This window comes from Chlorocebus sabaeus, chromosome X, assembly GCF_047675955.1.
Source record: "Chlorocebus sabaeus isolate Y175 chromosome X, mChlSab1.0.hap1, whole genome shotgun sequence".
Taxonomy (NCBI): domain Eukaryota; kingdom Metazoa; phylum Chordata; class Mammalia; order Primates; family Cercopithecidae; genus Chlorocebus; species Chlorocebus sabaeus.
This window is the reverse complement of record NC_132933.1, coordinates 50,484,831-50,505,045: the sequence shown is the minus strand read 5'-3', so window position 1 is coordinate 50,505,045 and position 20,215 is coordinate 50,484,831. Positions and strand designations below refer to the sequence as shown.

General features: G+C 39.6%; 1 protein-coding gene across 8 annotated transcripts in view; it reads left to right on the top strand.

Annotated features, from left to right (window-relative positions):
* LOC103232380 (ras-related protein Rab-40A-like) overlaps window positions 1-20,215 on the top strand; it is a 186,544-nt gene that overhangs the window by 122,124 nt on the left and 44,205 nt on the right. The window contains exon 9 of one of the 8 annotated variants that reach the window (XR_012091933.1): window positions 15,901-16,343. The exons of 6 other annotated variants lie outside the window; for them this stretch is intronic. Coding sequence is in view for 1 of the 2 variants with exons in the window: in XM_073013503.1 (XP_072869604.1) it covers window positions 1,505-2,341 (837 nt within the window). In the remaining variant the exon portion in view is untranslated. Of the gene's footprint in view, window positions 1-1,432; window positions 9,949-15,900; window positions 16,344-20,215 lie in introns of those variants that run through there. One more of the 8 variants, XM_073013503.1, reaches the window with a different exon arrangement.

Genomic DNA, 20,215 nt, shown 5'->3' with positions numbered 1-20,215 from the left:
GTCAGATTCCACCATTCAGATCATGGCATTGTTTTTAGGGGAGTTTGTGTAAATTAGGGAGACAACTTTGTTATTGTTTGTTCTGTATTGATGCATACTTAGAATGCTTCTCATTTTTTCCTTTTTAAAAAGGTTTCAGCAATGCTGTAGCAAATAACCTCTTACCTGGATATTTTGTACATGTGAAAAATGTTTCATCCATTACATGCTTAAACATCTATCCTTTGGGGCTTGATTTCAGTAATTTAAACTCCCTTATATGTGTCTGAGCATTCTTATTTCTTTAACCATCTTTGTACCCGTTCTTAAAATATTTAAATGTATTTATAACTGATAAGTGTGTTTCCATTTCCTTGATGTATTTGGTCCCTCATCCCGCCCCCATACCCAGACACACACAGAACCACTTTTTACCTTTTTCTTTTGCAAATTAAAAAAAAAATTCTTATTCAGCTTTTTCTACATTTAAATTTTGTCAAATGATAGATGATAAAAGTGTATTTAGATGGTTTCATTTGCATTCCTTAATGTATTAGTGAGCTAGAATGCATTTTCTTATGATTATTGGCCATTTGCGTTTTGTCATCCATGAACCATTTACGTATTTTGTCAGTTTTGCTGTTTTGTTATAGGAGCTGTACATGTGTTAAATCTAAAACCCTTCACTGATGGATGCATGCATTATTTCAACACATCTTTCTTGGGTGAATATTATTTATGAGACACTCTAGCAAAATCCATATCCTAGATGTCTCTTCTGAGATCTTGACTCTTATATTTCTGGGAGATGTCCACCTGCAGCAAGAAAAGTATTAGTGCCCATGCAAACATGCGTGGCTTGTCAAGGATCACATGCACAGGCAGTTCACACTTACTCCTAAACCCTGCATGGCCACAGAGTAAAAAGGATGTGTGGTGCATTATATGAGGAGAGCCCCGGCTCAGGATTGTGATTTCTGTGATCTCTACACTAACAGCAAGATTTTTTAAAATTACATAACATTTCTGAGTTTGCCTTTTCTCATTTGTAAAATGGAAACAATCATAGCTACCAAAGACAATTGTTCTGACAAGTAAAAGAACAAATTATTTTAAGCGTCATACACAGCGTAGGGTACATACGGTACTCAACACATCTTAGTCCCCTTCCTATTTCATACCTGTCCTTACTTTAAAGGAGAGTCCTTTGACGTAATCCAAAAGGCATCGTTACATAACGATCACATGGAAATGTTAAGAGAAATGTAAGGTTTCAATGATGAATTAATTAACTGCTGTGTCTCTACTCTGTTTTGGATAAGAAGAAGTAAAACAATCGCTGAAGTAGTTTCCCAGGGTTTGTAAAAGAAAACCATCAAAGCCACCACCTCATTTCGCTTTATTTCATAAACTTCGCCATCCCATTTTTTATGTTCTATGTTAATTTCTCAAGAAAAATAGGCCCGGCACCGCCTCTGCGTGCAACCCTGCTGGTCTGGCCCAGGCGCGGGGCGGGGCCAGCACGATGAGCGCCCCAGGCAGCCCCGACCAGGCCTACGACTTCCTGCTCAAGTTCCTGCTGGTGGGCGACAGCGATGTGGGCAAGGGCGAGATCCTGGAGAGCCTGCAGGACGGCACGGCCGAGTCCCCGTACAGCCACCTGGGGGGAATCGACTACAAGACGACCACCATCCTGCTGGACGGCCAGCGGGTGAAGCTGAAGCTCTGGGATACGTCGGGGCAGGGAAGATTTTGTACCATATTCCGCTCCTACTCTCGTGGTGCACAAGGAGTGATCCTGGTCTACGACATTGCAAACCGCTGGTCTTTCGAGGGTATGGATCGATGGATTAAGAAGATCGATGAGCATGCCCCTGGTGTCCCTAAAATCCTGGTGGGGAATCGCCTACATCTGGCATTCAAGAGGCAGGTGCCCAGGGAGCAGGCCCAGGCCTATGCTGAGCGCCTGGGCGTGACCTTCTTTGAGGTCAGCCCTCTGTGTAATTTCAACATCATAGAGTCTTTCACGGAGCTGGCCAGGATCGTGCTGCTGCGGCACAGGTTGAACTGGCTCGGGAGGCCGAGCAAGGTACTGAGCTTGCAAGACCTCTGCTGCCGCACCATCGTGTCTTGCACGCCTGTGCATCTGGTAGACAAGCTCCCGCTCCCCATTGCCTTAAGAAGCCACCTCAAGTCCTTCTCCATGGCTAAGGGCCTGAATGCCAGGATGATGCGAGGCCTCTCCTACTCCCTCACCACCAGCTCCACCCACAAAAGGAGCAGCCTCTGCAAAGTGAAGATCGTCTGCCCACCCCAGAGCCTACCCAAAAACTGCACCAGAAACAACTGCAAAATTTCTTAAGGAAGGCACCAAAAGGAAACAAACTGGAATCGCTCCAGGAAAAACTGAATGGTTACACCTGGAAGAGGGAAGATGCATTCCAGATTCAAAGAAATAACGTTTTCAGTTTCTCATGGGAACAGTGCTGCTTGGGAATGTGTGTGATGCCTTCCGTCGATAAAAGCACTTTATGCAGTTTGACTTTGAATTTCTACGTGGATGTGCATGTGTTTGTAAAGGGAAAATTAGTACTCTGCTCAACTCTTGATAACATGAAATTTTGAATGTTACTTATAATCACACTGCATCTTTTTCCTTAACCGCTTTTGTAAGAATGGTGATATGGCAGTGATGAGTATAAATTCAAGGGAATTTGAGATGCAATGATAGTGAGATCATTCCGAGTCATTGATATTACAAGAGGGGCCTTTTTGTATACTTCCTTTTTGATGTCAAAGCACCAATTTATAAAACACTGCAGATGCATATAGAGATTATATGTAACAGATCTGTCCAGTTTGTGCACAAAATGGATTTGATAAAGTTTTTGCTATGTTATTTTACTACATTTGGGGATTAATAAGTGATTTATACGTATGTTTTTCTGTAAATTTACTTTTTTGTACAAGATGTTTTACAAGATATGAAGCTAAGGGAAGAAAATGCCAAAGATATCTCTAGTTATGTTGAACATAGCCAACATGGTTTCAATGGGTCAGTAAGAAAAAAGCCATTTCAGTAAGGAATGAAATAAGTACTTATTTAAGAAAATGTTTCTTAACAATAAAAAGTATATATTTTTATCTTTTGCTAAAATGAAAAAGAAAAATATGTATAATGTAACCCTGCAAGATGAGGCTTTGCAGAAAAACAATGCAATAGAACATGGGGGGCCAGGCCCATTATAAGGCCTTAGGTGAGTCATTTCCCCTGTGCTGGCCAGTTTTGGTTAACACCTCTCAGATCTATATAGAGGTTAATGAGATCACATCTGGGAAAGCACTTCTGAGACCTTAGATGAGAAGGAAGGAGAAGTGATTTCCATGTAATTACTTTCCGATTTGCACTGTGGATTATTATAGTAATCAATATTGGATAAACTGATTAAATGGAAGTCCTCGTACTCTTTTGTAATTGAATGACCATTTATTTGTGCATTGTCATAGGGTGATTATAAATAAAGTACCGCAGAAGAGCAGTATCTCTGGCCTCAGGGAGCCATGGGGACTCACCCTTCCTGAACGCTGGTACTTTTCTATCTCATGAATTTCTCACAACATTCCTGGGAGGTAGAGGATATAATCTCTACACCATCCTGTAGCTGAAGAAACAGTGATGTTTGCAGGTTAAGCAATCTGGCTAGGGAGCATCCTGCCACTAAGTGGAAAAGCAGAGACCTGCACCCTATATGCCCCCAGGCAGACTGATGCTGAGCTGCACATCACACCATAACCAAGTAAATCTTGCTTTCCTGCTGACCCAGGTCACTACTGAAATCTGTATCTTCAGCTCTGAAGCCAGTCTGCCAGTTCTGTCTCTCTTCTGAAAGACAGAGAGCCTTGTCAGACCTAAGTTTCCTACTCTGTAGACAAGGGAGTGTGTCTGGGCCATTGCTTTAGAAACTGGAATCTGCAGACAGTTCCTGTGTCAGGAAGAATATGCACTCTCAGAGGGGCAGGGGTCATGCTGAGGATGAATACTTGAAGGAGCAGTCCCCAAACACATGCAGATGGGGGATACATAGAGTCTTTAATAGAAATTACCAAATCAACCTGGAAAGAGGTTGTACTAAATGACATCCCCACCACCAATATGAAACAGGGTAGACTTCCCCGCATGCCCACCTTACTGGAATCCTGAATGGTTTCTTTTTATATTTGGATGACATGACAGGTGGAAATTCTTTCATTGTCATTACATTTAATTTGATGTTCAGATAACTTTAAAAATTCCCTAGTATACAAAATCCTCTGATAATCATCATTGCATTATATTTTTATTGCAAAATGGTCCATTTTCATATGTAGCCTAAAAACAATGAGCAACAGGCACATGAGCCTGCACGTTCTAGAGCTACTGCTGGCATTACATTTCCAGGGTGGGTGTGTGGCCTCTGGGTGCTTCTAATGACACTGTTTTCATAGAAGGGGATTAAGAATGTCTCTCCATGACATTGGTTGAGTTCAAGTTCGGAGAGAATCTGGATCTGCACTTTGTGGATTCTTTTTGAATGACACAAGAGCTGGACCACAACACGCTTCTGAGCAGGCTGTAATCTTTTCCCCATTGTGGAAAGCAAGCCTGTCTGAGACCTCACCTGTTCAAGTCAGGGTGGATCACTCCAGGATGTAAGGTGTGGAAGTCGGCCTAAATCTGCTTCTGAACACTGAAGCTGGGTGCTCCCATCTTGCTGCCATCAGTTGCAGAGACCTGCAAAACTTCCTGCTCTCAGCCACCAATGCCACAGATTCAGTCACCTGTGTGAGAACTCTGTCCTGAGAGAGAAAATACCATAAATTACCAGCAGCTGTTTGACATATCTTCCTTCCATCCATCCATCCATCCATCCATCCATCCATCCATCCCTCCCTCCCTCCCTCCCTCCCTACTGTTAATAGACATTAAGGCCAAACTCTACACAATCCCTTTTGTGAAGTTTTAGCTTCCCCAGAGTAGAAACAAGGAAGTGAAGTGTGGAAATAGAGGCGTGGTGAATTCAGTTTGTAGATCTAAAAAGAGATGGCCCCTTCCTCTTAATATTCAATGTGACAGAGTCTCTTATCATTGATAATTTTAAAACATAATTTAATACCCTGGACCCCTCTCTACATCCACAGTTACGGTTCTCTTTACATATATTCTCTCCATTGCAACCAAAGTTCTATGAAGAATTCTCAATACTCAACTCACATTCCTCCACCTCAGTCCTCATTGCTCATCTAATGGTGCTTTGTTCCCCCACCCCGCCACTGAAATGCAACCCGCCAAGGTCTATAGCCACTTCTTTTTTCACATTTATAGATCAAGAATGTTGAAATAAACATCCTAATGTTTTCATCTGTATAATATTATTTCAGAAGTTTTCTTATGCAGGTACTTATAAACTTATTCAGAAATGTATGTATTTATATACTTATCTTCAAAAGATAAGGTTCATCCTACATTTAATATAACTTGCTTGTTTCACTGAGAACACACCTCAAAGTTTATTGATTATGAATAAACATGAGTCTATCCCATAGGGATAGTAGAGATACTAATGGCCAGTAAAGACAGAAGAAAAGAAATTAAAATGGCTAAAACATATTCTTTGCCAAGTCCTTTTTAGGCATTGAGTCATTCAATTTTCAGAGCACCCTTCCAAGGTAGAAACTGTTACTAATTCCCATTTCGTAGATGAAAATCTGAGGTACAGAGTGAGTAAAGACTGCCTGAGACCACACAGTTAGGGAGAGGGACAGCTTAGATTTGTGTCGAGTACATCATGCTCCAAAGCCTGGGAGACTGTCAAAGCTCTGTTGTTAGGTGAAAGAAGCAGTCTGCGCAAGCATGCGTACTTTGGGAGGTTACTAAAATGAATACTTTGTATATTAATATATTTATATGAAAAACTAGATGAGAAAAATGAGAAAAGGTGGATGATTATGACCTTGGTGAGAGGACATTCATTGCAATCATCTAGACAGAAGATATAGTACAGTAGGATAAGCAATCAAAGGGAAATGAAGAATGTAGAAAACCCTTTTCCAAAATTTGAATTTAAAGGTTATACACGTGTGTATATATACACACACATATATCATATAAACATTTAGTAATTGGCAAATGAAAGAATGGATAATTGTGTGTCAAAGGTATGCCAGTAGTGCTAAGATTTTTGTCCCTCAAGGAGGCAGCAGGTGGCTGAATTGCTGGTTGCTGTGGCTGGCTAATGCATGACCTAAGGACCTGTGCACAGGTGGCTACAGGACAGGTCCAGAATTTTTCTATAAATATATCAACATAGCAAGTAGCCCAGTAGCAGCCTCTGGGCAAACACCAAACCTTGCGTCCCTAGGGCTATCTATCTCTGAGCTTGCCAGGTGAGTTCCCAGTCATGCCTATCTTGCACACTGCCACCACCCACAACCTGGGAAGCTGGATTTGGGTGTGCTTAGAAGCATGATGTTGAGTAGCTTCTATAAGACAATGAAATACTTCAAAATGCAGAATCCTTTCTTTCTCTAAAACTTTGAACTTAATGCATATTACAGAGATATTTGCTTCCTTCAACCAGATGTTTGTGTTCCCATGAGAAGAAATAATTAGATGTTTCCCTGGGGTCCTACAAACGTGAGCAATAAATATAATTTGTTTGTTTTTCTTTTGGAGTATTTTCATTAGATCTAGATACTTCTATGTTTGTCTTGATTGACTCTATTACATTATTTTATTTGACCTTCAAATAGTTTTATCTTCGTGAAGTGGGAGCCCCTCTAGTTTGGCTTCTGGTCTTTTTGACATGTCTTCTGGTATGTTAGTTGGGTCCAGAGTCATCAGCTACAATTCCTACTCAGACCTGGAATAAATCATTTCTCCAAATAACCTGATTCCTTTTAATGGGAAATGTTTTCAGTAAATTCAATCTGGAGACTAGGGTTGCTCATTGCTATTAGATTGGTCATTGTTTCTTGTCCTTTTCTGTGCATGGATCCAGCAAATATGTATTATATTTTTCAGGGAATACACATGATTGTCTTCCATCCTGGGCTGTTCCTCCATCCCTTACATGCAGTCATTTTGATCAATTTTTTTTGAGGCAGGGTCTCATTCTGTCACCCAGGCCAGAATACAGTGGCACAATCACAGCTCACTGCAGCCTCTCCACTCCCCAGGCTCAAGAAATTCTTCCATTTCAGCCTCTGCAGTAGCTGGGATCACAGGCATGCATCACGACACCCAGCTATGTTTTTCTTTTCAATTTTTAGTAGAGAGGCAGTCTTGCTATGTTGCCCATGCTATTGATCAATTTTTGTTTTAACATTCAAATTTATAATATTATAACCAAATGTAATATTTATATTAGACTTCTCCTATTTCATAGGTGGCATATTCTACATTAGTGGAGTCCAGTAGAATTTCTGTAGAGGTGAACATATTCTGTGTCTACACTGTCAAACACAGTAGCCACTAGCTACCTGTGGCATTGAATATATGAAATGCAGTGAATGCAACTGAGGAACTAAATTTTTAGTTTTATCTAAAATAAAATATATCTAAAATACCTTGTTTAAATAACCACATGTGGTCAGTGCCTACCATATTGAACAGCAACAGCTCCTCACATTTTTCTGTGCCTTGCTTCTTTCACTTAATAGTATATCTTGAAAATCATTACATGGCAGTAGAGAAAGAGTCCTCCTTGCTTGGTATATGTGCATTGTACTCTAACATGTAGATGCACCTTATTCAGTCAATCCCCTATTGGTAGACATTTGTCTTATTTATAGTCTTGTCCTGTTACAAATTGTTCTTCTAGGAATGACCTTGTTCTTCTGCCTTTTTGTGTTTTTGAAATGTATGTTTGGGATAGATTCTTAGAATAGAGATTGCTGGTTCCTGGAGAAAACACCTGTACCTCATAAAATAGAAAGGGAACAGGGAGTCCAGCCTGACTGGAGTGAAGAGTGGGGGCCTCCCAGGGGAGTGGACAGGGCTCTGAGATAACTGACTGGGCACTCCAGGTCTGAGGCCATCCAGATTTAGGACTGATAGTGGAAGAACACATTTGCTTCGGTGAGATGCTGCATGTCACCTTTACACCCTGAAATTACACAAATTTGGTGAGAACAGAAGTGTCCTGAAGACCTCTCACAGGTCCATGGGTGCAGGAAGGAGACAGGAGCACTGAAAATAGTGAAGTGGTTGATGTCAGTGCCCTAAGCCTTCATTAAAGTGAGAAGCAAATGTCAAGAGGAAGGATTTACCACTAATTGGGTCCTCAGGCTGTCTGGAAATCATACACCCACTATAGTTTCTCTCTGACCCCAGGTCCAATGGTCTCCCATCTGCCAGCATGTTTATGCCTTCCTCCTGGAGGCACATTCTTAGCCAGAACACTCTCTCCAGGAGGTCACACTTTCCATGCTTTCATTTGTTTTCTCCTTGTATCCTCCCTGAGATTTTTCATGAGGCTTTTCTCTGTTGCCTCAGCTCCTTTCATCAACTCAGTGAGTTGTGTCACAACTCAACACTGCTCTGACAAGTTTAGGCACAATTTAACACTCACCTATACTATCATTTACATGTTGCATCTTTGCAGTTATTTTTGTAGAGTTAAATTTATGATCCTACCCCAACAGAGCTGCATGTGTTGACCAAATGCCCCCTTCTGCTTAGGCAGCTCTGTGCTGTTGTAGACTCATGGCTTACCATAATTTACTCAAATGGGCAGCTTTCCTGTTGTCCATATTACATGACCTTTTCAACTGTTTTCTGTAGAATCTCTGTGCAGGATTTCCTCCTGGGATGCGATGGTTTATTTCTGGATTTTAGTCATGGTATCTTCACATGTTCCCACATGCAAAATTGACCCTATCACTCTGCATCCTTGTTGGATGCCTTCAGTGATTTACTAGGTGGGCCCACAATGCCCCTTTCATTTCTCTCTAAATTCATCTCTCTGCCAACTTACTCAAGGTAGGGAGTAAAGAAGATGCAGGAGATGATTCCTGGGCTGCCCTGAGTCCTTTGACCTGGGGGAAGATGCATTTAATACCCAGGAAGTGGATCTGACAAAATTCGATTGGTGGTTTATAACATCTGGAAAACACTGCATTCAAGGGGAGATATTTTTTAAGAGAAGAGAAAATGTCATTTGAGGCCAAAGTAACCTACTGCCCAATGTGGTGATATTCAGATCCTGTCTATTTAGAATATAAGGAAAATATGTACCCCATCCTAGGATATATCTCACAAATTTATTAATTAATACATTCATGGGTGACAATGTGCCCGGAACAGTGGTAAGTGCCTGAGTGCCCGGCTCTTTCAATGGCATGGTCAATAAAGTCCTGTTAATATCTGCCACTTATAGTATAGTCTTCAATATTTACTCTACATATATTGAGGATGAATCAGATCTTGTACTTCCTGCTTCAACCATCAAACAGAATTTGGCTATCTCAAGAGGAATATGGAAATCTATTCTATTGAACTGTAATAGTGTTTTTTCTGTTGTTCTTTATTCCTTATAGATGTTTCTGGACTCTTTCAATTATTATTTTGATAAAAGGGATTTTAAACTTTTAAACACATTGGAAGTTGGCTGGGCGAGGTGGCTCACACCTGTAATCCCAGCACTTTGGGAGGCCAAGGTGGGTGGATTATGAGGTCAGGAGTTTGAAACCAGCCTGGCCAAGATGGTGAAACCCCATCTCTACTAAAAATACAAAAATTAGCCGGGCATGGTGGCATGTGCCTGTAATCCCAGCTACTCGGGAGGCTGAGGCAGGAGAATTGCTTGAGCCCGGGAGGCAGAGGTTGCAGTGAGCTGAGATCATGCCACTGCACTCTAGCCTGGGCGACAGAGTAAGACTCTGCCTTAAAAAAAAAAAAACAAGTGAAATTATAGTAACTAAAGAACTAAAGTAATGCAGATTTATGTCCTAGCCTATTATACTGGATGAAAACAGAAAGAACTTTAAAAATATTCATCTCAATTTGCTAAATAATACATATAAGTGGGCCTGTTTGTGTATTATATATATTATATATAAATGAGTGTATTTATCTCATATATATATATATATATATATATATATATATATAAATATTTGGTAGATCTTATTCCTGCTTCTACTTAGATATGTGACCCAATAATAGTGAGTTACCCCTTGTGAACCTTAACTGGGGCATCTGTAACATGGGCATATTGATACATACCTCGCTGAACTGTTGTGGGAAGAAAATGTACAATGCTTAAACCTATGTGAAGTGTCTAACATGTAATGCTACAACAAATATATGTATTGGCTTTCCCTGTGTTTTCTCTTCTACAAAAGACATAGTTTACATGAACATCTCCTAGAGGTCAATTAGAGTTGAAGCAGCAGGAAATAAAATGTTTACATATTTCTATGAGAGAAAAGCTTTTCTGTCTTTTCTTTGTAGAAGTTACCTGATGCGTGGAGTGGAGGAGAAAGAAAATAATTTCATTTTTTTTTATTTGATGTCCTTTTCTAACATCGTCATTTACCTTCCATTTGGACATGTTAATAGCAACCTCTCACTGAGCCTCAGAAAGGAGACAGCACAGAATGACAGACCATGAAGATGGGTCTTCTGGGAAACAGATGATATCAGGAGACCTGGGTCCCAAATACCAGATCTGTCCTTATGTACAGGACTATGGGGAGTCACTTCTGTCCTAGCCTCAACCCTTTCACAGGAAAAGATTTTATTTCCCAATAGAGGGGAGGTGTGGTTTTGGAGTCAGAGAGAGTGGGTAGGATATTTGGGCACAATTAATAATTAATTTAATGATCTTTAGCAAATGTTAGGTCTGCAGATAAATGAAATCCATGTGTAATGCATATACATTAAATATGTCTGCATAGATAATCAAGTGGGAAGTAATTCACAAAAATGATACATTTTTAAAAATCAGCCATGGGGTTATTGATTAATTTATCTCTGGAGCTCATTATGTTTCCTAAAATTTTAAATTAGTAGGAATCTCCTTTGAATTCAGAATCAAATATAGAAACAGTAGTTTTTATTAAATATTTCAGAAATACACAAAATTATAGAATAGAACCTTCTATGGTAACATAAAACATCATATGCAATTAAAATTCACTTTGAAGTGTTCTCTGATTACATTAGGTTCCTTCTTCCTCACAGGTAACCACTAGGCAAAATTTGGGGTTTACATTTTTAAGACATTTCTCTATATTTTTATTACATTTGAATAGATCCACACACGAAATATGGTATTTTTAATGATATGGCTTTGTGAACTGAAATATCACCAATTTATAAATTTTTAAAAGGATGGCTTTATTTCTTATTAAAGATTACAGCCTGCAGCGTGGCCATTCTGACGGGCTGGGAATGTAGCCACTGGAAGAAGCCCAGAAGCAGACACTTTTGAGGGAGTGAGAGGTTAAGACAGGAATTTAAGCTGAAGGGGTTGGACAAAGATACATACACAACACGTTATAGGAGGAGCTATGAATATTTATGAAGGGGGTCCTGGCACATGGGTACTGAACAAACATGTATGTTATACATATGGACCAGGTTCACCTTGGGGTGGAGACTTCACATTTAAATGTATCACAATTAGGCCCTATACGTCAAAAGAACTTTTCAGAACACAAAGGCACTCAAGTCCTGCCCTCTTTAAACTGGCCAGAACCGGTCCATTGTTGGTGATCTTCTAATCAGAAGAAAGTTATCGAAATCAGTCTCTTGTCCAATCAAAACTGTAGCCATTGCTGGTGGAACAGGGGCTGGGGATCAGCATCTAGTGGTGGATGAGCTGCAAGTTGTTTTAATGTTGCTTATCTTGAGGCCAGTACTTGTTTAGCTACTGGAGAAAAATGAAAAGGACAGCTTGTGTCAATTAGAACGCAGTTTATACTTTAAGTGTAGAGTGTGTGACTTAACCCTTTCCTGGCATGGCCTTAGGTCTTATTTATAATTTGATATCTTATTGCCACAAAGAGTCTGTTCTGCCAGTCTTATGATCTCTATTTGACATTAATGCTGGTCAATTGTTGTATCTAAACCACAAAAGAGAGGGAGCATAACAAGTTGTATCTGACCCCACTTCCTGTCATGCCCAGGAACTCAGTTTTAAGGATTTTTGGGGGTCCTCCTGGCCATGAGGAGGTTTGTTCAGTCAGTTGAGGGGCTTAAGGTTTTACTTTTAATTTACATTTTTATCTCTAAATGCATGACTACCTCATGGAATAAGAGGAAGGAAGAAACATAAGGAGAACAAATACATGTTCAGATTTCAACAGTGGGATTTGCCATATATGCCTACATGTCATGTATACTCTCTTTCCAACTTGCCAAAACAGTCCCATTTACTTGGTTTATGTGCTGTAGGGAACATTAATAAAATCTGCAGATACTATTTTCAAGCCCCCTTTTTTACCTGATGTATTCAAGCACCTAGAGTTTCCCTGGAGTGAACTGGCCTAAAACAATGACTTAGTGTATTCTTTAATGAAACACCTTCTATTTGTCCAGACTACTTGTATTTAACTCAAACTGTAACTCATGTGGGGTTACCCTGTACATCTGGAACCTCACCTGAGCCAAGCTGATGAAAGAAGACAGTGATTCCCTGTAGTTAGTTTTCATATGTCCAAACTACTATCCAAATCCCTTGACTGGTTTAGGGATGCATCTCATTTAGAACCTGATCTCATTTTGTGTGATGGTTGTTTGACATGAGTAGACTTTTCCATTTCATTTATTATTTTTTAATTGCACAAGAAACACACTTTGGAGGTGTTTGAATTCACATGTGTTACTTGATCTTGTGGACAGAGGCCATAGTGCAGTGGGATAGTCAGTGGAAAGTGGAGAATATTAACAGGGAATGTAGAAAACTCTTTATGGAACTTTGACTGTAAAGAAAAAGAATGTAAAGGAGACAGAAAGCAATAAAGAGAGATAGAAGAGATATCTCCATCATGTGGCTGCAATGGATGCTGGTAAGTCCAACGAATGACATTTGAAAAATCTTAAATTACTTGAAACTTGATCAAGTTTAAACATTAATGGGCAGCTAGAAAAATTCAAAGGAAAAAATAATGGGAAGGAGCCATCTCATCTCAAATTTAACATTTGAAGTTGCCCATATATTCATATCCTTTCTTACCCTCTCATTTCCAATTCAGAGCTAATGAGATGCCTCCACTGGGACAGCATGAAATCTGAGCTCAGTAAACATTTAGTTATTACCTAACAAAAGAATAGACAATTATGTGTCAAAAAATGTTGCTAACTATTGGATTTGTGCGTCTCCAGAAGGCAGCAGGTGGCTGAAATCCTGGTGTGATGTGGCTGGATAATACATGACCTGAGGACTCCTGCACTGATGACTGCAGGATGAGTCCAGAATTTTCCTGTACATACATTAAAATACTAAGTAGTCCAGAGGAGCCATTAGGCAGACATCACACTTTGCTTACTTTGCTATCTATCACTGAGATCACCAGGTGAGTTCAAAGACATACCTGTATTCCAGGCAAGGGAAACTGGATTTGGGTCAGCCCAGGGGAATGATGTTGAACAGCTCTTATAAGCTTCTGATAACACCCAAGAAGTAGAGAAACTACTGTCTACAAAACTTTGAACTCAACGCATATCACAGGAATATTTGCTTTCTTCAACTATCTGTTTTCTTATAAAGGGAAGTAATGAGAAATGATTTTTCACAATGCCTGCCTTAACCCTGAGGCCCAGTGAGTCCCTACTGCTGTGTCCCAACATTTAAAGATAATTGAAGTCCAACTCCATGCCGTATATTCTCAAGAGGTTTTCTCATTTACCCCTCAGGACAGCTCTGTAGAGATGGTATGGTCAATCCCATTTCACAGTTGACCAAGCTCAGCCTCACAGAGCCTAAGTCACCTCCCCAGGAAAGTGGCAAGATTGGAATGAGGTTCCCTAGATGGCTCACCCTCCCTAGATGGCTCTGGGCAGCCTCCCTTTTAGAAGACGGGCTTCCAGGCCTTGAGAAATGGTCAGATTCCACTCCCCGGCTATTGTGCCCCACAGGTCCCCACTCCACAACCCCTCTGGGTGATGAGGAAGACAGAGGAAGTGAAATCTCATGCTTTGTACCAAGAGACCTGGGTGTAGGGCCACACGAGTTGGCTGATCCTTGAAGTGGTGAATGGACTCAGGTGGAAGCTCAGGTGTTGGCCTTGAGACAGGTGAGCTGGAGAGAGGGAAAGTAACTTGCACCGAAAGCAAATGCACTTTACACCTCATCTCCTTTAATCTTAACTGCCATCCAAAGTACCCATGACTATGACCATTATTCACATCAGGGTGCTGCCTTTAGGAAAGTTTATGCAAATAAGAGAGACAGCTTGTTCTCTCCAGATCAGCAGCTAACTTTGGAATACTTAAGGTATTTTTCTGTTTTGACTTGATGCCTCCAGGCCTGTTAATGCTTTAATCTTCCTCAAAGGATAGTACGCACGCCTCAAGATGTTTTCAAATGTATTTAGTTTTCTATAATCCTAAGTATCATTCAAATCACCCAATATCATCACCATTATTCATATAAGGTTACTGATTTTAGGAGTGACTAAGTAAACCAGAAAAATACCCTTGTTATCTCCCTATCAACAGTTAATTTTGAATTATTTTGAAGTTTTTCTCATTTTGTCTTCATGCTTTTGGGGCTGGGAATGATCTTATCTCCTTGGGGTCTGCCATTACATGATCCCAGAGTATTAAACTTTTTTTTTTTTTAGATGGAGTTTCACTCTTGTTGCCCAGGCTGGAGTACAGTGGTTCCATCTCGGCTCACTGCAACCTCTGCCTTCTGGTTTCAAGAGATTCTCCTGCCTCAGCCTGCCAAGTAGCTGGGATTACAGGTGCCGTCCATGCCTGGCTAATTTTTGTATTTTTAGTAGAGGTGGGGTTTCACCATGTTGGCCAGGCTGATCTCAAACTCCTGACCTCGTGATCCGCTAAACTTTTTTTTAAAATTATGACCCATATAGTTTTTAAGTAACAATATTATTGATGTTGAAAAATTCTAAATGAAAGAAAAAGATTTATATATCCCAGAAAATATACTTTTAAAAAATAACCTAGATAAATGGATACACACAAATTATGACAAGTATGTGAAAAATTCCAGAATACTGTGCCTGATGCCATTAATTAGATTCCACCCTCTCTTCCTCCCTCCCCTCTCCTGCCCCAACTCTTCTCCCAGATGTGCAATAATTTCTCTGGCCACCAGGAGGCATCACAGCTATATTCACCTTTGTTCTTTTTTAATGAACAGAAGTGTATTTTACGGAGTAATGAATGTTATGAAAATATTTATTATAATAACAATTCTGTTTGGAAAATTCACATGCATATTAAAAACAGTCCTATTTGCTGTTTACCCCAAATCTACATCGAATTCATTGATTTATCTCTTCTTCCCTCCTCTGTAGATTGAGGTGTCCACACTGCAGAGGGGTCCCTTTCAGAGAGCTGGGTGTTCACCCTCCATTACCCTACCCTTGTACAGGCTTCTCAAACCTCTCACTCCCTCTCACTCATCCCCTCTCCAGGACATTATGGACGCAGCTGCCCAGGACCCACTTAGGCACCCCCATCCTCTCTCAGTCACCTTCTGCCTGCCTTGCACTGACCTATTAATGCTAACTAATGATTGCCAACGTGCGCCAGAGCTGTCTGATGTTTCATTGTTGATGCCATACATATATACAGACTTATTTTACACCTATCATCAGGGTTTTTTTCCGACAGAATTAGAATTACTCAGTAATCAGTTTCATAAGCTAAGTTTTAAGGGAAGTATTGTTATTTTTTGCTCTTTGCAGACCCTTGAGCGAGGAGTTCGATAATGGTGGTACCGTGGTGCCCTCTCGTGACAGAAGGCGGAACTACAGCTAGAACATCGCGAGCAGGAAGGTGGGAGGGAGAGGCTGTGGCCCAAGCCCACCGTACAGAGCTTTCTGGAACTCTGGGTGGCAAAGCGGACATTCTCAGTAGTCCCAGGGATATTGATGGGCTCAAGACAGAAATCGTTGTCTCTTACTGTGCTGAAAAGAGAGCTCTATATCAGAATAAAAAGGTCATTTTAATTTTTATTCTTTGACCACTGGAAAATCAGACTTGTATGAGGGAAAAATGGATCCAGACTACTTGTTCGAGTCTTTGTACCCCTCTTTAAATTTTTATTACCATCTTTTCATGGAAATAAATTTCTATAACATTCGAAATTATGTTACAGTATACGTTCGATATTTTTATATTAACTGGTGTTTCATCGTAGGATGCTGTAAACTTTATTTCCCCAGTATCCTAGTTGTAAAAATTAAGCTCCTTTACCGTAGTTTCTGTAACAGATGATATTTGTAACACTTGCTCATATACACAAATGTCTTGGCAAGAATTTCTTAATAAGTTTTTGAAAGCATCCTTTTAAAACCTCAGATACTCTAAAATTTTACATTAATATAATGAAATCAGAATAATATTTATCAGATATACTCCTAATATCCCAGTATGAAAGTTCTTTCTTTTATTTTTATATTCAAGTATAATTCATTTCTTTATTCACTTAATACTTTTTTAACTTTTACTTTAGGCTGGGGGCTCAGGGGTATATTTGCTTGTTTGTTATATAGGTAAATTGCATGTCACAGGGGTTGGGTGTACAGATTATTTCATCATCTAGGTAATAAGCATAGTACACGATAGGTAGTTTTTCAATCCTCTCCCACCTTCTACTCTCAAATACACGTGCCCATGTGTACTCAATGTTTAGCTCCCACTTATAAGTGAGAGCATGTAGTATTTGGTTTTCTGTTCCTGTATTAGTTCACTTAGGATAATGGCATCCAGCTCCATCTATGTTGCGGCAAAGAACATGCTCTCATTCTTTTTATGATTGTGTAGTATTCCGTGGTGTATATGTACTGCGTTTTGTTTATCCAGTCTACCATTGATGAGCATTTAGGATGATTCCATGACTTTGCTATTGTGAATAGTGCTGTGGAATGTGTGCATGTCACTTTATAGTAGAAGAATTTATATTCCTTTGAGTATATACCCAATAATGGGATGGCTGGGTTGAATGGAAATTCCATTTTAAGTCCTTTGAGAAATTACCACACTGCTTTCCACAATGTCTGAAGTAATTTACATTCCCACCAGAAGTGTATAAGCATTTCCTTTCCTCCACAACCTTGCTAGCATCTGTAATTTTTGACTTCTTAATATTAGCCCTTCTGACTGGTGTGAGATGGTATCTCATTGTAGTTTTGATTTGCATTTATCTAATGATTAGTGATGTTGAGCATTGTTTCATATGCTTGTTGGCCATGCATATGTTTTCTTTTGAAAAGTATCTGTTCATTTTCTTTGCCCACTTTTTAATAGGGTTGTTTTTTGTTATATGTTTGTTGAAGTTTCTTATAGATTCTGGATATTAGTTCGTTGTTGGATGCATAGTTTGCAAATATTTTCTCCCATTCTGTAGTTTGTATGTTTACTCTGTTGATAGTTTCCTTTTCTGTGCAGAAGTTATTAATTTAATTAGGTTCCATTAGTTAATTTTTGGTATTGTTGCAATTGCTTTTGGTTTCTTCATCATAAAATATTTGCCAGGGCCAATGCCTAGCATACTATTTCCCAGGCTTTTTTCAAGGGTTTTTTTTTTTTTTTTTTTTTTTTTTTTGAGATGGAGTCTCTCTCTGTCTCCCAGGCTGGAGTGCAGTGGCGCGATCTCGGCTCACTGCAACCTCCACCTCCCGGGTTCATGCCATTCTCTTGCCTCAGCCTCCCGAGTAACTAGGACTAAAGGTGCCCGCCACCATGCCTGGCTAATGTTTTTAGTAGAGATGAGGCTTCACCATGTTAGCCAAGATGGCCTCAGTCTCCTGACCTTGTGATCCGCCTGCCTCGGCCTCCCAAAGTGCTGGGATTACAGGCGTGAGCCACCGCACCCGGCTTTCAAAACTTTTTATAGTTTTAGATTTTACATTTAAGTCTTTAATCCATCTTGAGTTTAGTATATGATGTAAGGAAGGGGTCCAGTTTCAATCTTCTGCATATGGCTAGCCAGTTATACCAGCACCATTTATTGAATAGGGGATTATTTCCCCATTGCTTATTTCTGATGACTTTGTTAAAGATCAGATGGTAGTAGGTGTGTGGCTTTATTTCTGGGCTCTTTATTATGTTATATTGGTCTCTGTGTCTGATTTTGTACCAGTACGATGCTGTTTTGGTTACTGTGGCCACTCAAAGTCAGGTATGCTATGTAGCATAGTTTGAAGCCAGGTAACATGTCTCTGGCTTTGTTACTTTTCCTCAGGATTGCCTTGGCTATTTGAGCTCTATTTTGGTTCCATATGAATTTTAAAATAGTTTTTTCTAAAACTGTGAAGAATGTCATTGATTGATTGGAATAGCATTGAATAAATTGCTTTGGGTAGTATGGCCATTTTAACAATAGCAGTTCTTCCTATCCATGAGCATGGAATGTTTTTCCATTTGTTTGGGTCATCTCTGATTTCTTTGAGCAGTGTTTTGTAATTCTCTTTGTAGAGATCTTTCACCTCCCTGGTTAACTGTATTCCTAGGTTTTTGTTTTTGTTGTTTTTGTAAGTGGGATTGCATACTTGACTTGGCTCTCAGTTTGGACATTGTTGGTGTATAGAAATGCTAATGATTGTGTATATTGATTTTGTTTGCTAAAGTTGAAGTTCATGGAACTTTAGGGCAGATTATAGGGTTTTGTAGGTACAGAGTAATATCATCTGCAAACAGATAGTTTGACTTCCCCTCTTCCTGTTTAGATACCTTTTATTTCTTTCTCTTGCCTGATTGCTCTGGCTAGGACTTCCAGAATTATGTTGAATAGGAGTGGCAAGAGTGGGCATCCAGTCCTCAAGGATAATGCTTCCACCTTGTGGCTGTTCAATATGATATTGGTTGTGGAGTTGTCATATATGGCTGTTATTTTGAGGTATGTTCCTTCAACCACTAGTTCATTGAGGGTTTTGTCATGAAGGGATGTTGAATTTTATTGAAAGCCTTTCTGCATATATTGAGATGACCTTGTCCTGTTTTTAGTTCTGTTTATGTGATAGATCACATTTGTTGATTTACATATGTTCAACCAACCTTGCATCCTAGACATAAAGCCTACTGGATCATGATTGATTAGCTTTTTGATGTTCTGCTGGATTCAGTTTGCTAGTATTTTGTTGAGGATTTTTGCATCTATGTTCATCAAAGAAATTGGCCTGAAGTGTTTGTTGTTGTTGTCTCTGCTAGGTTTTTGATCAGGATGATGCTGGTTTCATAGAATGAGTTAGGGAAAAGTATCTCCTCCTCAATTTTGGGGAATAGTTTCAGTAGGAATGGTCTCAGTTCTTCTTTATACATCTGGTAGAATTTGACAGTGAATCAATCTGGCCTTGGGCTTTTTCTTGTTTGTAGGGTTTTTATTGCTCATTCAGTTTCAGAGCTCATTATTTGTCTGTTCAGGGATTCAATTTCTTCCTGGTTCAATCTTGGGAAGTTGTATGTTTCCAGGAATTTATTCATTTATTCGAGGTTTTCTAGTTTTTATGCATATAGGTGTTCAAAGTAGTCTGTGAGGGGTTTGTGTGTATGTGTGTGTGTGTGTGTGTGTGTGTGTGTGTTCCTGTGGAGTCAGTAGTAATGTCCCTTTTGTCATTTCTGATTGTGTTTATTTTGATCTTATCTCTTTATTAATGTAGCTAGCAGTCTATCAATCTTATTTATTGTTTTGAAGAGCCAACCTGGACTAATTGACCTTTTGTATGTTTTTGTGCAAATAAATTTTATTCAGTTCAGCTCTGATTTGGTTATTCTGTGTCTTTTGCTAGCTCTGGGGTTGGTTTGCTTTTGTTCCTATAGTTACTCTAGGTGTAATGTTTGGTTGTTAATTTGAAGTCATTCTAACTTTTTGATGTGGACATTTAGCACTTCACCCTTAAAACTGGTTTAGCTGTGTCCCAAAGATTCTGATATCTGATATGTTGTATCTTTGTTCTCATTAGTTTCAAATAATTCCTTGATTTCTGCCTTAATTTCATTGTTTATCCAAGAGTTATTAAAGAACACTTTGTGTCGGGAGTTCGAGACCAGCCTGGCCAA